Genomic DNA, 16,500 nt, shown 5'->3' with positions numbered 1-16,500 from the left:
ATAATCGTGATTGATATACTTATTATATTATTATTACTTATAATTATTGTTATTACTACATTAAGAAAAATGTATGAATAAAGTTTATAATACACCCCCTACTAGTGGTAAGCATATGAAGACTGTAAAACCACACATTGCATAGAGAAGCAATAAAAAGCTAAATAATAAAACATCAAGGCCAATATATCTGACCATGAAGATCCTCCATTTTATAAAGTCCAGATCAGTCTGAACAGCACATACTTTCTCACAGTCTGTATCTGCAAGGCAGGTGCCCTGACCTGTAAAGATCAAAGCTTTCCCCACTCAAATACAGGCCAGAATGTTTTTATAGAGGACGAGGACGGTCTTAAAAATCCTCAGGCTTTTCAATTAAGCAAGAATTTTGTGGCCCCAGCATGCCCGGGAAAGGACAACAATTGGCGACCGAAACCGAACATGTCGATACACAACGGCCGTAAAGAAATAAGACAGCAAACGCAAGGTATTTCTTAAATAATTTAATTGCAAAAGGGTTTTTAAAAATATTTCTACAAGAATGCATTATTTAATCGCTGTTTTTGTTTTTTTGTTGTTTTTTTTTGTCTTCACCATTAAATACATCTCAATGCTTTCCAAAACAAAAAGAACAAAAAAAAAAAAAGTATTGAAATGTGTCTTGCTTCTCTCAATATAAGTACAGCACTCAGCAGACATTTCGCTTTTCCACGTCAGNAAAAAAAAACAAAAAACATTTTTTGCTCGATTCTTGCTATAAAAAGAGTAACTTCAAAACTCAGGAAAACTATCACAGAGAGGATTGGAGGAAAGAGAAAGAGAGAGTCCGAGATGGAGAGCGACCATTGGCACAGAGTTATTGAACCAAAATCATGCAAGTTATGTTCCAAAACTGCTTCGATTAAAAAAAAAAACCCCAAAAACAATAACAATAGCACCAAATACAGTCATACGTACAAACATACACACGCTCAAATCCAGTTATGAGAGAATATACCATCAGACATTTTGAATGTGACGAAAGCAGCTACGTTTGGTTCCCGAACGTCTCTGTAAGTCAGGAACTTTAAGGAACAGGGTTCATATACATCAAGATCTGTCATATAAGGAAAAGGATGAATCGCTTCAGCGCGTTATTTTACACGGAGCTCTTGTATTTTCAAATTAGGAATGAAACAAAACCACAAACAGAGGAGTACTGTGCAGAATATATGCAGTACCGTTTCCCATAGTGCGGTATATAAGCACTGAAACTAGTCTAGATACAGAGTTTGGTTAACAGAGCGTCCTGTACTGGATTCTTAGCCCATCAAACATGCCACTGGTTTGCATATTTTACGTCTTTCTTGTTTGGCAAGGGAGAAAAATAACCAGAGCGGACCGGAACAAGGGCCATTCAAAACCTGAAGGCAAACAATCACGCGTTGGTCATCTCTTTCGTCCGGGCTGTAAAGATTTGCTAGCGTTAATCAGAGCGGCAGGCTCTAAAGACGGGCCCAAGCCCACGAGCAAGAAAACGAGGTGGAGAATAAAACATTTGGAATTTCAGGAAGTAAAGAGTATCCTGCCTACCGCATAGCATTATCGTGAATTACTATTGCGGTTCAAGATCTCCGTTGGAAACGCCCCCCCGGAAATCCTGTAATTCCGAAACGCGATTGCGAGAAATTAACAAAACGCTTCACAATTGGTACTAACAGTTTGTTTTTGTGGCGGCGACGGAAAGGCTTTGCTTTAATATTGAAAAGATTTACTAAGGATTTGCCCCGACGTTGATGAGATGTTCAACACCCCTATTCATTTCTCTTAAACCAATTACAATACNGCATTCCAAAAATGTTTTTTTTTTTTTTTTGAATGCGAATATTCAAATTAATATAGCATCTTTAAATAAAAGAACGGTTGTTTTTTGGCCTCTAGGGATATCATGAAATAAACACAATGAACTGTTGTCTCTCAACCTAATATTATTGATTTATGTATAACCGGAGCGCCTTGTCACAAGTCTTTTCATGCATTGGTGCTCCCCTGAGGAACACAACTGAAACGTTCATGTACAGAATGTGTGCATAATAATCCTTATACTCTCCCTTTGCTTTATAAACACACACACGCACACACACTACAACATACTCATACTGACAGTACACACNTTATTATTATTATTTTTTTTCAAATCAGTATTTCGGAGTGCCGTCAAACGATTAATCGCGTTTTTTTTAACATTCAAAATAAAACTTTTGGTTTATAAAGTATGCATGTGCGTACTGTGTATATTTATCATGTATATACAAATACACACCCATGCATGCATATAAGAAAATTGTTACATTTATATATTAGAGATAAATTATATGAATATAAATATATACATGTAAATGTTTTCTAAATGTATATTGTATGTGTGTATATTTATATATACATAATAAATATACACAGCACACACATATACTTTATGAACAGAAAGTTTTATTTTGAATGCGATTTAATCATTTGACAGCACTAGTATTTTGTCCACATTCTCAAAACAAGATTAAAATGTGAATTTTGTTAGAGTTTTGCTTAAGAATTTGACAGATGAAAAAAAATCAAGTATTAATATGATGCGCTACTTCTCAGATTGATCTTGTTTTAACAATGTTGTGATATTCGTTGTGAGACAAATTTACTGATTTAAAAAAAAAAAAGATTTCTTGCAGTGTAGTACAGGTTATCACAGTCCTTCTCTTTTCTAACTGCTAAAGAATCCTGATATAATGACTGATGACCAGCTAAATGTCAACTCATCGTGGAAAGGAAACTAAACAGGTTGAGGGAAAACAACAGAAGAGAATAAACGAAAACATCAATTGAAATTGTGAAAGCACAGCTGAGAATCCATTATTTGAAACTATGAAAGCATCCTGAGTTCACCAGGTATATTCTAAGAAGTCCTTTTGTCAGTTTAAACCTGGTGGACAAATGCAACTTCCTCAAATCCGGTCCTGCGACATCCGTGATCTTTCGCCCTCGGCTGTGCCTCTCCCTCCTGTCCGTTTGAGGCATGTGCCCTTAAATAAAACACCTTCAATATGAAGATGGGGAATAAGCACAAAATCACACGCACAATAGAACATCTGCTAGCACTGGAGGGATTTCTGCGCAATCATGTCCGCACGCTTTGTGAATTTATATTCACGTCTAGTTTTTGTTTTGTTTTTTTTGTCTTTTTATATTCAAGTTACGTGTACTATTAGAGGAGTATCTCTTCCATAAGCAACGTCCATCCGGGAGAGTCCATCTCTCAGAGCCAGTTTCAGGGAGAAATGCATTATGGGAGGCTTCCCAGCCAGCCTCGCGAAAGAAAATACCACACGCACGCATGCAATCGCCAACCCCACACTGGAGCCTCGTGAGGCATGCATGGGATATAGGCTTTCCTCTCCGTTCTTAAAAATAAGTACAAAATAATCTTATCTAATCCTGTCGGGTGTAAAATAATGCAGTCGTTACAGGAAAACAGGAAAATGGAAAAGAAAAAGTTGTCCGAGGCACTGCGAGCCAGTTTCATCTGATTAGTGGAGATGATCTGGGGTCGTCTGTTAGTTCGCTTTAGAACAGTTCCGCCCCCCATCTCAGACCTGGACGGGCAGCGTTTGGTTCATTTGCAGTCTCATGTCTTGAATGCTGCCGAGAATCTTCTTTTGGTGGCCGGCTAGTGTTACACCTATCCGTAACAGGTCTCTGCAAAACACAACAAGAGGAGAAATCATATTGCCACTGTTATACAATACAGTACGCAGCCGTTACTAAAAGAGAGAACAGAATCGATGTTATTGAAGCGATAAAATCCCATGGGAATGCAGCCAGGTGAACAAATCCGTTAGCAAATTGTCTCTAGGTTGAGCAAATAGAACAACCCCACCCTTTGGCTACTGAACTGAGACAAGTTTGTGGTGCAAAGCTAGTTCTCAAACTGGAGATAGGTCAAGTGCTGGTCAATGATTAGCAAGGTTTTGCACCTAAGGCTACCAGATGTCAAATTTCATGTGAAGAAAGCGCTATTAGTGTAACCACAGACGTGACTTGGAATAATATTTCACTGCGCAACAGACAGTCATTATACTTTAGAATGAGTGTGGTGTAAAGGTTACCACAGGCTTTGTGATAAAAACGCTTCCTGTTGTTTCATTGGCTGAGGTAACCTAATCCCTTCATGAGGTTTTAGTTTGCACAGCAACACGTGTAGCTAAAAGCTAGTGCAGACTCTTGTCGTTTACTTTTTTTTCCACCTTCCGATAAGCAAAGAGGACGTTGTCAGGGAGCAAGCGCCCCGTGGCGGCCCCCAGTCTGTCTTCCCTTCTCATCTCTGCAATCGCACGACATTAGCACAGTAATTTCACACAATGTGAAAGTGTTTTCTCTCTTTTTCCTTTGTTGGTCCCATCAAGCCCAACAATGTTGGATAAAATGATAATAAATGGAGCCCATTAAGAGAATTACTAGTCATTAAGAGCACGAGAAAACCACCGACTGGTCCACCTGTCAAGTTGCCAAATTGAAACAAATTACCCCTACCTCCATCTTTTATTGCACTTTAATGGCCGTGATGAATTTATAATTTTTTTTCTTTATTAGTTTATTTGATCCCAACCGCTCTCTTCACATCTGTCTAGACATTTAACATAGGGACAAATCATAGATCTTTTCTGGAATATGACCTTTGTAAGATACTTTGTTCATGACATTTTCCAAGGATGAAATGTTGCAATAAATTAAAGCGTGATGAGGGAAATAATCGCATACTCAAAAGCTCTATCACTATCCCTATTCTGAACACTGAAAAATTTTATTTCCTTACTGTCTTCTTAATTCCCTGCTTTAGGTCCAAACTAGAGTTCAATTCTACGTATTTGGTCCACACCACAAGCACTGTTATAAAACTATGCTTATTTTTGTACTTGCGCAAATGCACAGAGCCTTGAATTCAAACTCCTGCGAGACCACTAAAACAAAGACAAGCAATCCCACTCACTCTGCAGTCATCTGGGCCACCAAGTCAAAAGAGGCGAAGCCAGCATTAAGGAAGTTGTCTCTGTAGCGGCTCATCTTGATGGCATCCAGCCAGTCGCCCACAGTGGTGAAGGTGGTGTAGTCAGGCACACAGCGGTCGAGGAGCGGCTGGGAGGCCCTACAGAGAAAGAGAGGAGTGGAGATAAAAAGAGAGAGAGAGAGGGTTAGGTCACGCCAGGCCTCCTCCACCGAAACCTCACCCCCAAATCCCCCACCACCACCACCACCACCTCTCCTGGCCTGTAGGGCCTGAACCTGCCACTGTGGCTTACTGGCTGGAGACGTGCAGGTGCCCGCCAGAGAGAACTGCAATGACGCTGTGGGTGTGGGTCTGCATGAAGTCTGGACTTTACATGTATCGATACTTGGCATTCTCCAATTCTGCATTAATCCTAAAAATACCACTTTAAAATGATTTAGCCAAGTAGGCTGATCACCTCCTTTATCAGTCCAAAAGAAACAATTCATTAAAACTGCCTGCATACACCCAAAAAGATCCTTCTAGCTCTATAGCGCAACTTAATTTAATGTCATGCATAAAAGCAGCCAGTTTAAATTAGATCAGACAAAACCAACAGAGACCAGACTTGATCTATGAGCAGATTGGGGTCTTAATAACTAACAGTGAGGTCTGGGCAGTGGGGATAGGGAGGCAAAGTTTTAGAGCAAAGACACTTCTGTCTGCGAGCTCTCTGCTCTGCTGAACCTAGCTGTCTTTTGATGGCATTAGATTAATTAACAATTAAAAGCATAAGAAAAAAGTTAATAAGAAAGGAACAGAGGCTCTATTGAGCACAAGGTCTGTAGATGGATGGGAAGAGTGATTTTTTAATAAGCTCCTGCCTTTAGGGCTGAAGGGTTTGTGGTCATTAACCTGGAAGGCAGCTTTTCTTAATGGGGCATTGTTAGAGCTGGCTTGGCTTTCACATCTTAGGGACGTTGACTTTAAGTGCAAGACTTATGCATGAGGAAACTAAAAGAACAAATACATAACTAAACTACCCTTAACTCAGCATTGAGTGTAAGTATTAACTAATTAAACTCCCCTTAGTTTAGTTAAGGATTCGATTACTGAAGATAGCACACAGAGCATCAAATATTGCAACAACACAAGCCCCACCTCTGTCTTTCGTTAGACTCAGCAGGCAGGCCACCTCTCCACTGGCCCCTTTAAAATCTCGTTAATTGCTAATTAAAACCATTCCCATCTCTGAATTACATTAACTAATGATTCTTCCTTTATCCTCTGATCATTCCAGAGTAGACAAAGTGTCTCCCACTGTTTCCTGGTTGTTAGAATTCCTCCCCCAGGACCTAGAGCCTAGAGGTAGACACCCCAAGGTGGGTCAAAACCTTCCTGAAACTTTTGACTAACAACTACCATGTGTCTAACTGAAAAAAAAAATCTAATCTGCAGAAATGCTGATCAATCAGTGAAATTCTGTTATATAGGGACTTCATCTGGAAGGCAGCTGATGTAATTAAATATCAAACAGAAAGGGATCAGAACAAGCTTCACAGGCAAAACAATCGATAGCACTGTGATGGTGCAATTAAATCGAATGTTTTATCGACTTAAGTTCATCTTCATTTTCATAACATCAGAGTTTCTCAGCTTACAATATTGTTTGTCATTTGAAAATGATCTGGAATCAATAGGCCCTTAATTCAAAAGCCCTTGCAACTTTGGTCTCATTCTGAAGTTAAAATGAGTGAACAAGTTTATTTGCTTAATTGAGGAGATGCAAAAATTTTAATATGGCCATATATGCCCTTACCCAGAATGTGTGCTGGTGACCACCTTAAGGCTGGCGGCATTGCGAATAAGTTTGTCCAAAGTATTGACGATCTGGGAGAACTTGGGTCTCAAGTTTCTTTCCTTCACCCAGCAGTCTAACATGAGTTGATGCAAGGCAGTAGGGCAGTCCATAGGAGGGGGCAGTCGGTAATCCTGCTCGACTGCGTTGATCACCTGTTGATTAAAATATAATTATTGTTTGGTGTTAGTTGAGCTTCAAAATAAGCTGAACAGAAGCAAATTAGAGAAAAAAACATACATCTTGGTTGCTCATGTCCCAGTATGGGCGCTCGCCATACGACATCACCTCCCACATCACAATGCCATAGCTCCAGACGTCACTAGCTGAAGTGAACTTCCTATAAGCAATAGCCTCTGGTGCTGTCCAGCGAATAGGAATTTTCCCTCCCTACAGATGCAAGAGCATATAATGCTTTTTAATCTCAAATGAAAGCTGTACATTGTTATATGAATATTAAAGGATTAAGACGTGAATGCTGACCAATGAGCTGGTGTAGGTTGGATCAGTGGGATCATCCTCCAAGAAACGAGAAAGGCCAAAATCGGACACCTTACACACCAAGTTGCTGTTGACCAGAATGTTACGAGCAGCCAAATCACGGTGCACGTAGTTCATGTCAGACAGATATTTCATGCCAGCTGCAATGCCTCTCAACATACCAACGAGCTGGATGACTGTGAACTGTCCATCATTTAGCTGTTGGAGAGAGTGGGAAAAATCACAGACCCATTCATAACAGAAATGTCCGCTGTCTAAGTGTTTTTAACTTTCCAGGATGTGACTCATCAGCGAGATGATTCATCTCTCAAAGTCACAGCTAGCAGCTACGCTATTTGTCATCGCTGTTTAGAAAGTTTAGGATGTTTTTCAAAGGGACAGGTGAGAAAAATCTCTTTTTAGAAAAAAAAACTCTTTTAGAAAACTAATGGGGCATTAAAACTCATGATAGACAGCAACAAATGTGGCATTTGTTTCATGAAGTAAATACATTTAAGTATTACTTGGATTACCATACATATCCCACAACAAGAATCCAGGCATCAAACTCAAAAAACCCCAAACAACATTAGGAATTAATTTTATAGTGGTAAGCATCTCTGACCCGGAGAAAGGAATCCAATGCTCCGTTCTCCATGAATTCAGTAACAATCATGACTGGACGGCTCTTCGTCACCACCCCTTCCAGGCGGATAATATTAGGATGATCGAACTGGCCCATGATGCTGGCCTCACTCAGGAAGTCTCTTCTTTGCCGCTCTGTGTAGCCTGCCTTTAGAGTCTTGATGGCCACAATGATTTCACGTCGTCCAGGCAGTTTCAGACGACCTCGGCACACCTCTCCAAACTCTCCTACATAGGTAGTGGACAGACGAGAGAGAGAGAGGAAGAAATGGTGGAGTGGAGAGAGGAGAGGGAAGAGTGGAGGAGTGTGGGAGAGAAAGGGGAGAGGGACAGTTACTGGTTAGAATCAAGGAGCCAGGGGGAAGCGGGGGGAGACAGCAAGAGAAGCCAGGGCTAAAGGTGATGCTATTGGAGTGTATCCAGGGGGCGAGGGAAGGGGTAGGGTGAGATCAGCAGTGCTTCAATGGGAAAAGGTCTCAGAGGGTTGGTGGGGGTTGAGGTACAAAAGAGGAAATGAGAAAAAAAAAGGAAGAGAGGAAGGGGTAAAGGGTACAATCAGAGAGGGCTAGGGTCTGGAGGGAGTGATGGTAGAAATGTGGGAAGAAGGTGGGGACAGAAGCTTGGGAGGATTGGACGGCTTGCGTCTGCATTCTAGGCCAATGTGTAAGCAAGTGCAAGAGGAACAAAGGGGTCAGGGGAGGACATGGTAGTGGTTCATCACTTTAGACAAAGCTAGGAAACAACAGGTTCAGGTAGCAGCGTTAGATGTTAAAAGCCTTGTTTGTTGGAGTCTGAGATGGGGCTCTTCAACTCATTACATCATGGCTACAAGTCATACTGAACCAGAATACTTATTTTTGTTTTTGGCTTTTAGAAGCTAAACTGCTAATGTTAAGATGTAAAATATTTACAAAACATAAGGGAGTGGGCAAGGAAGGAGCACCATGGATGGAAAAATTTGACAGGTCACAGGGTCAAGAAGACATTTAATTGTCCGAGAGGTATCATCAGGCTCAGGACAGGCTTGGTAAGTTAGCAGGAATGGTAGCTCTATAGTTAGCTCTGAAGATAACCTCAGAAGCTCCATTTTGTAAGTAAAGCTGTTAGAGACGTTGGTAAGGTGCTAAGGGTTTTGATTTTGGAGCGGGATGAGTTGATTGAAGTACCGCTTGGTGTGAAGTCCTCTAAAGGTATGGCCTGGGTGTGCCTAGCTGTCTTCCCCCTGTTGCTCAGGAGCTTGTGTTGTTGGTTACCTGCGCCAATGACTTCCTCGATTTTCACACAGGAAACGTCAATCTCTTTGGCAAACTCGCGGATGGCCTCATTCGGGTCCTCGTAGGTGAATGGGTCAATGTAGACCTTCATCCCCGGAGTGACTATAGGGGATTCAATAGCGCGAATAGCCATATGAATCACACTGCTATAATACACAATATTTATAGCACTGTTAGTCATCAAATGGCAAGTAAACTCTGTAGAGACTTACTGTATTGTTGCAGTTTTTCTGTGTACTCTGATTCTGAGCCATTGCGTTGCTTCCTGTGAACCAAAGACAATACAGTCAGTTACAAAAGGTGGATGATTTCCTATCTTAATGTAGGAAAATATGCATTTTGAAAAGGACCTGTTTTTTTCCTTCCCAGCCCCTTTAGGGATATAAATTGAGGTCGATTAAAGAACGAGAATAATATGAAAATTAAGCGAACAACAGAATCAGCCTCAAGAGACCCTTGTCACTTCATGACGGAAGTCAAATCTGCATAAAGACAGCTAAGAACAACAGTAGCAGCATTGGTTGTCTTGCTTCGGTTACTAAGGAATCTTCACTGCCACATTGTTTAATTCTCTCCTGTCTCTTAATGCCTTCTTTTACACTTTTTTACACTTTCAGTCCATTAAATGCAATGCAATTTCAACAAACCCAACCCCCCTCTAGTACATGTTAATGCAATCCCTTTGTTGTCTAACTAGTAACCGGGCCAATAATACCCGCTGGTGATTTGTATCTCATTTCCAATTCAAATTCAGTTCCGGAATATGCCAAGGCCTACATTTTTTCAATCGCAGACAAGTTAAGATACTGAGACACACTGTGCTGATTAGAACGAAAAAGAGTGCAAATTTAGAATTTTTGCTTGATAAGGCTTTAAATACACTGCTGCCTTGCCCTCAACTGTGGAAATGGGAAAGTGGCCACAAGATGGAAAGTGCCAGTGCCAACGATCATCAGGACACTGCGGAATTCCAATGTAGGGCATATGCACATTTGAGACCACTGGCTACAATTTACCAAGTACATGATCCAAAATAACTGACAACCCAGAATGAAAATACTTCTCGAACTGCTTACATTAATTGCCAAATATGTTCTAAGGAAGCATTATCTAACTAAATTGCATATGCAGTGAATTTTTTTTTCATAGGTATGCTTTGACTTCTAATTGTTCTTGTACTCTTTGTGAATGTCATTAAGATAAGTAAAAAAAACAAAAAAACATTTACCTGAGGCAGACGATGGCAATGACTACAACAACAATGATGAAGACCAGCCCTGCTGTCAGAGAACCCACAATGAGAGGTAACTGCTCCTGTAGAGTCTTGTCTGCATCGGCTGTGTGAAAGGCACAAAGAGAGATACCATGGGATGTATTCAAGAGAATGGTATTTCTCTGATCTATTTATATCTTTTCTTTTGCTATGAGATGTATTTTTGCACAATTGCTTGATATGCTTTGAAAGAAAATAGATTTTATGTAACAAAATAGGTTGTTTTACATACCCTGGTGGTTGGTGCTAAAGTCAGTAGGGTTGCTGTAACGGCCATACCCTGCCACCGTTCGGGCTCGAACCTGCACAACATACGGCGTGCCTGGCTTCAAACCCTCAATGCGTGCCGAGCTACGCTGGGCTGTCATGGTGTGGGCAATAGCTTCTCCCTGGTCCTGTGGGAACAGTGATAAAACAAGCCATATAAAACCAGCCAGCACCCAAAAGCAAGCGTCTGGCAGCTCTGGTTTAATCTGTCAGTACAACACATCAAACACGAAGCAGATATGCCTGGCCCTTTATTCTCCTCTATGCAAATCCTCCTGCCTCCATCCCTGCCAAACTCCAACTGCCTTGCGGTATCAGCGTTCAAAAGAAGGGGATGAATCAAGGAAGGAGTTAGGGAGGAGTGTTAGGGTACGAGAGAGAGAGAGAGGAAGGGTTGATGCTGTTGTCAGGATGAACGATTATGTATAGAGCAGAGGATGACAGTGGTGGAATTGTGATTGAATGCCCTTCGCTTCATTGACTTACACTGGCTCTTACCTTCTCATGGTATTTAATCTCGTAATCCAAGATGATGCCATTTGGTTTTTCAGGGGGAAGCCAGGAAAGACTCATGGTGTTGGCTGAGGACCCCATCAGGTGGACAGTAGGAACTGCAGAGGGAGCTGTGTAGGGAAAATGAGAGAAATCTTAATGAAAGCAGAATTTCTATGTTTTTCACATTTAGAGCATGCTCACATTCAGGATGACCAAAAAGCTGCTTTGATGTGTAAGTTTTGGGCCTTTTTGGGGCCCCAGACTCTCAAACTGCACAGACAGAATGGATTCTAAAGTCTCTTGTGAAAAGTACCATGACAGACAAACCGGAAGGCTTAGTATCTGGCAAATCCAGCTCGCACAACCTACAAACACATGCAAATATGTGTATAGCTGCCCACACCCTCTGTCCACTCCCTATGCTCTTTGTTATGACCCATGGCGACTTACTGTCTTTCACAATTTTTTTTTTGACATTTTTACACTTACCTTGCCAAATTACTGTTATGTGCAAAATAAGTATTAATTCAATTGTAAAATATTTTTTTTACATCAGGTTAGTGTAAATTGTTCTCTCTTTAATTTAATTTAAAAATTAGAATTTTGGAGTAATCATCGCATCCTTTAAAACTGCTTTTATCCAATATATAATCTATTGTTTGTTTTTAGGATTAAACATTTTTACCCATGTATTCATGTTAACACAATTTCTCCCATAGCTCCTTCTTTATCTTCGCACCTAGCTTTACATAATCTCTACCGTCCCCATTTGTCCCCAGACCTGATGTTGCCGTCTCCAGTTTCTGATGTTATCAAGTTCTGTTCACACACTACAGTAGCTCTCAACATCCCATACTTTCTTGCCTCTGTCTCTTTCTCCCTCACTCTTTCTTTGTTAAAAGCGTTTTAATCCCCAGGTCCGGTTCTTTGATCCTTTCCCTAGTAGCTCTTTATTATTCTGTCTGTCTCTTTGTCTACCTCCCCCAAAAGCTCACTCTCCCCCAACCCAACACCATCAACCTTCTAACCCAGGCCTTGCTCAGAAAAGCCTCACCCTGAAGACAATGCTCCCTGGGCAGCCCTCTTGCTTACTTTCACCCCAGGATTAAGGGGCCTCATCTTGAGGAGACAGTGGAAGTAACCATGACGTCCCTTGAGCCGATGGCCCATATTTATTTTTTGTCTTAAAAGGCGGATGAATATTCAAGCACAGTCCTGGGAGATAATCTGATCACAGATCCTTCTGAATTTTTGTAGCCATGGGGGTGGGCTGCTGTGTGGGTGTGCATGTCACCCCAGGATTGACTCCCGTGCAACAACTGCCTGAGTTATACGACAATGCCTGCGGTCAATCCCTGATAGAAAACAGAGGCATTTGTGCTAGCACAGAGTGCTAAAGGGAGAGTTATGCATATGCATATTTCGGCAGAGAAGTCTGATGTCAATTCAAAACTTGAAATCACACAATAAGTGGCTTTTTCACAAGGTTAATGCATCTCTACATCTCACTAAACCAGCACACTCTAGCGTAGAGTAGCTTAGCTTTTGCTACCGAGCCTCATAGCACAGCTCTCTGGCATCAATGCATTCTGTGGGCTGAGCTCTTTGGGTAGAGTGCCGTGGGTTGAAAATATCTTAAGAGAGGCCATTACACTTCATTATTTCAAACTAGAGCATGTGAAGAAAAACATTTTTGTAACATTTAGGGACACACATGGAAGAGAATATTTGTAACCAGTTGGAACATGGTAGATGATCAAACTGGTCAAGGCTGGTTATTAGAGTCTGTAAAACTAAAACACTTTAGGGACATGGTTTTTGGACAATGATGGATGGTAGTAGCTTTAAATCGAAAGAAATCACTGAACTCACCAGCCTGGTTGGTGGTGATGTTTACAGAGGCAAACTGGGGTGCGTAAGGACTCTTGTTGGAGACTCCATTAACGGCCTGAATCTCAAAGCTGTACTGGGTATGAGCCTGAAGGTTTCTGACTGTAACATGTCTCTCAGTAAGCCCAAGGTGGCGGGGAGAGATATCCACGTTGTCATCACATCGTGTGCAGGTACCACGTTCAGGAAGACATTTCTTACAGATGACATTGTAGAGAAGGTCCTCCCTTCCACCTTGGTCACGAGGTTCGCTCCACTCAAGTACAAGAGACGTCTCATTTACACTGGAGATGACGCTGCGTGGAGCTGAGGGCACGGCTGCAAAGATAAAATATATATTTTTACCCTTGGTTAGTTTGCTTTCCCAGTAGGTCCGTTACTAAAACTGGTATTCAGTTAGTTTAGATCACAAAGCTGGTTTAGCTGAACAATTGACCGAGTTCCCTAAACCCAAGCAGCTGTTGAGCAGAGGAAAACAACCTGGTAAGCAGCTAAGACAAGACTAAATTAGGCTAGTTTAAAATGTTTTTAAGCAGGAAATTTAAATAAAATTGGTCAAATGGGGCTTCACATACACTTAATGTGGATTAAATGTTTTCATATAACTAAAATTAAAAAGCAAAAGCAGTTTTTCCCGCTTGTGCTGTTCATTTTAACATCAAAAATGGCTAGAAATAGCTTTGGTGTTCACTTGGGAAAACTTTTTTTTTTTTTTTGCATGTATCTATTCAGAGTGCTGACAATGAACACAAGCAGAAAAAAGCTAATATAAAACAGGAGAAAGAAAAATTGTTTAGAAACAATCCCAGTAGCCTTCTGGGTGTTGCATGGAGGATTTGCTTTACATATGGATGAACAAATGAATGTGCATATGGTGTTTGGATCAATGTGGCTTTTGAGAGCAGAGAACATGGCAAATAAACAACACTCCTTATGTTTAGATAAGTTCATGGTGGGTGAAATAACAGTTTATTTGAGGGCATTACTCACTGGTGCATCCTGAGTCAGGCGAGTCGTTGTCTGCCCGATAGTAGCCGGTTCTGCAGGAACAGATGCTGGCGGCTCCAGAACTTGTCCGGCTGTTGGGTGGACACGGGGAGCAGAAACCTTCACCCTGCTTGGACTTGAAGGTGCCTGGACTGCAAGCTGAAGAGAGAAAGAGTTGTTTACTTCGACTGCCAAAGCTGTAACAGCATATTTACTTTTTTGCTACTCATTTATGGTGTATGCTTCCATCTAGGTATCCTTTCATTGCATTCAGCAGCAAAATCAATAGCAATTTCCTTTTAGCAATTTGCATTTTGTGAGCTCCGCTTGCCTTAATTTAGTTTCTTACTTTTGTTTTCCTCGCCCACAGTATGCAGTCTAATCCTTTCCATCTTGGCATTGTAAAATACGAAGGCGCACAGGTTCTTGCTTACGTATTCGTTTGGCACCGTTAATTTGCTGTTGTTTTCCTCCAGGGAAATAACCCCCTCATGACTGACGAGTTCCAACAACATACCCTGGCCTTGCATAAACCCCATGTGCATTTGCTAACCGTCAACTTCAATTACAAACATATGCCTGTTAGTTCCAAACAAGAGCACTTTTCAAAATGAACTCCTTCAATCAATACTCAAACACAGGGAATGTCAATGTTGTACTGCGGGAAGTGTTCCTCTAAGATAAACAAAGCATATTAAAGACTATAAGGGAAAGTGTGAGCTGTTATCTTATGAATACAAAGATTAGTGTGTCATTCACAGGTCTTTGGCCTTTGTGGAGCACTGACACCATTTACGGAGATTGTGTACACATTATATCCTGTCTACGATAAAAACAGGGGAACGCCACTGTGATATTTCTGCTCAGAATGTCAATCAAAGAGTCAGTTTTATGTTTATTACAAACAAGGAAAGGAGTATGGCGACAGTTCCCAACCTACCAAGCAGTTTAATCAGTAAGGCTTAGAAACAGCAAATAACAATCAGTCGCTAGGTAAAAAAGAATTGAACATCTGGTTTCTGGTCTGTGCTCAAAGCAGAAAACAAGACCAGTGATGTTCCTGAGGTCACCTTCCAAGTTCCCTATCTCAGAATGTGCAGTGTTGACACAAGGCTTCATTAGTGCAGGGATACTGTTAACTTGGGAGCTTATTTGTTTAACCATTATTCAGGGGAGGTCAAAGATAGGTAGTGAAGAAGGAACATAGAAAACAGTTCCCATAGAGATAAAAATGAAAAGAGTGTAGGCCTTGTGCGTTTAGGTTTATCGCACATAACGTATCACTTTGGAGATTAATGAGTCGTCAGTGTTTTGCAGCGCATTTCAGATGTACATAAATCAACCAAAATCTTGTGGAGACAAATGAGACCATCTAGTTCTAGCCCCCATGAAAGACTGCTTGAAATTCCCCTTCAAAAAAACTCGGGCTGTTTTCTGAAGGGTTGAAAGTGCTGATTAATCGCTTCCAAGAAGGTAAGAAGTCAGCCCTTTCCTTTCATCCTCATCCTTCCTCTAGCAGCTCTCCTGACAGAGCGAGAGAGAAGAGAGGTAAAAGAAAGCAAAGGAAATGCAAATCCTGTGGCTTTTTTCTCTTACTTGTACACTCTCTCCAGTACAGTCTATTGCTCACACTCTATTGCCCAAACCTTCTTCGCTCTCTCCCTTTCTCATTGAGAGCAGAACATAGGACTTAAGGGAGTGATTAGAATTTGTGGTGAAATTGGAAGCGCAAAGAAAGAACGGATAGGGGAAATATGGAGCGTTAAGGGAAAAAAGGGTCTTGTCGATTAATATTCATGCGAATGTCCTAACTGTGCTCTGGCAGGGTATTAATGAGACCAACGGCCTTCAGATGAAGGCGGGCAGGAGAGAGGTGACAGAGAGATTTATCCCTCCTTTAGTTTCCGGTTGGCTTGATTAGAGAACATTTTATCAGGGCACAGCTGCCAGGGTTTTCACCTTGAGCCACCACAAGCAAACAAATGAGTTTTTAACTGTACATCAGGCAGCAGATTTTCCAAAGGACTGCCCACTATTCCCTAGAGGTATACACACGTTTGATATTAACTTGGCAGTAGTATAAAAAGTCCTTCATTGCTTTAACAACTACATATATTTTCAGAAAAAATACATTATGCAAAACTTGCTTTTAATTATGCTAAGGTGTTTTAAATTGTCGGTATGGCATCATAACTTTTTAGGGTACAATGCTGTTGCTAGGGTTTTGTGGTATTGACAAGGAGCTGCAATGCATTCTTACTACCATCTTAAGTTAAAATGTCCCTATATATACAGTATATATACAGTATATATATATATA

General features: G+C 41.0%; 1 protein-coding gene across 1 annotated transcript in view; it reads right to left on the bottom strand.

Annotated features, from left to right (window-relative positions):
• Nucleotides 1-2,580: 2,580 nt before the first annotated feature.
• LOC122350689 (ephrin type-B receptor 3-like) overlaps nt 2,581-16,500 on the bottom strand; it is a 202,765-nt gene continuing 188,845 nt past the window's right edge. Inside the window, exons 6-16 of the mRNA XM_043247373.1 lie at nt 11,307-11,431; nt 10,774-10,936; nt 10,497-10,605; nt 9,481-9,533; nt 9,248-9,382; nt 7,975-8,222; nt 7,353-7,568; nt 7,110-7,259; nt 6,831-7,024; nt 5,015-5,170; nt 2,581-3,723 (exon numbers count right to left, since the gene is read on the bottom strand). Coding sequence (XP_043103308.1) covers nt 3,615-3,723; nt 5,015-5,170; nt 6,831-7,024; nt 7,110-7,259; nt 7,353-7,568; nt 7,975-8,222; nt 9,248-9,382; nt 9,481-9,533; nt 10,497-10,605; nt 10,774-10,936; nt 11,307-11,431 — 1,658 coding nt within the window. The 3' untranslated portion in view covers nt 2,581-3,614. The remainder of the gene's footprint in view (nt 3,724-5,014; nt 5,171-6,830; nt 7,025-7,109; nt 7,260-7,352; nt 7,569-7,974; nt 8,223-9,247; nt 9,383-9,480; nt 9,534-10,496; nt 10,606-10,773; nt 10,937-11,306; nt 11,432-16,500) is intronic.

The sequence above is a fragment of the Puntigrus tetrazona genome, chromosome 1 (genome assembly GCF_018831695.1).
Source record: "Puntigrus tetrazona isolate hp1 chromosome 1, ASM1883169v1, whole genome shotgun sequence".
Lineage (NCBI taxonomy): Eukaryota > Metazoa > Chordata > Actinopteri > Cypriniformes > Cyprinidae > Puntigrus > Puntigrus tetrazona.
The sequence above is the reverse complement of the archived record's forward strand: the minus strand, read 5'-3'. Positions and strand labels throughout refer to the sequence as shown.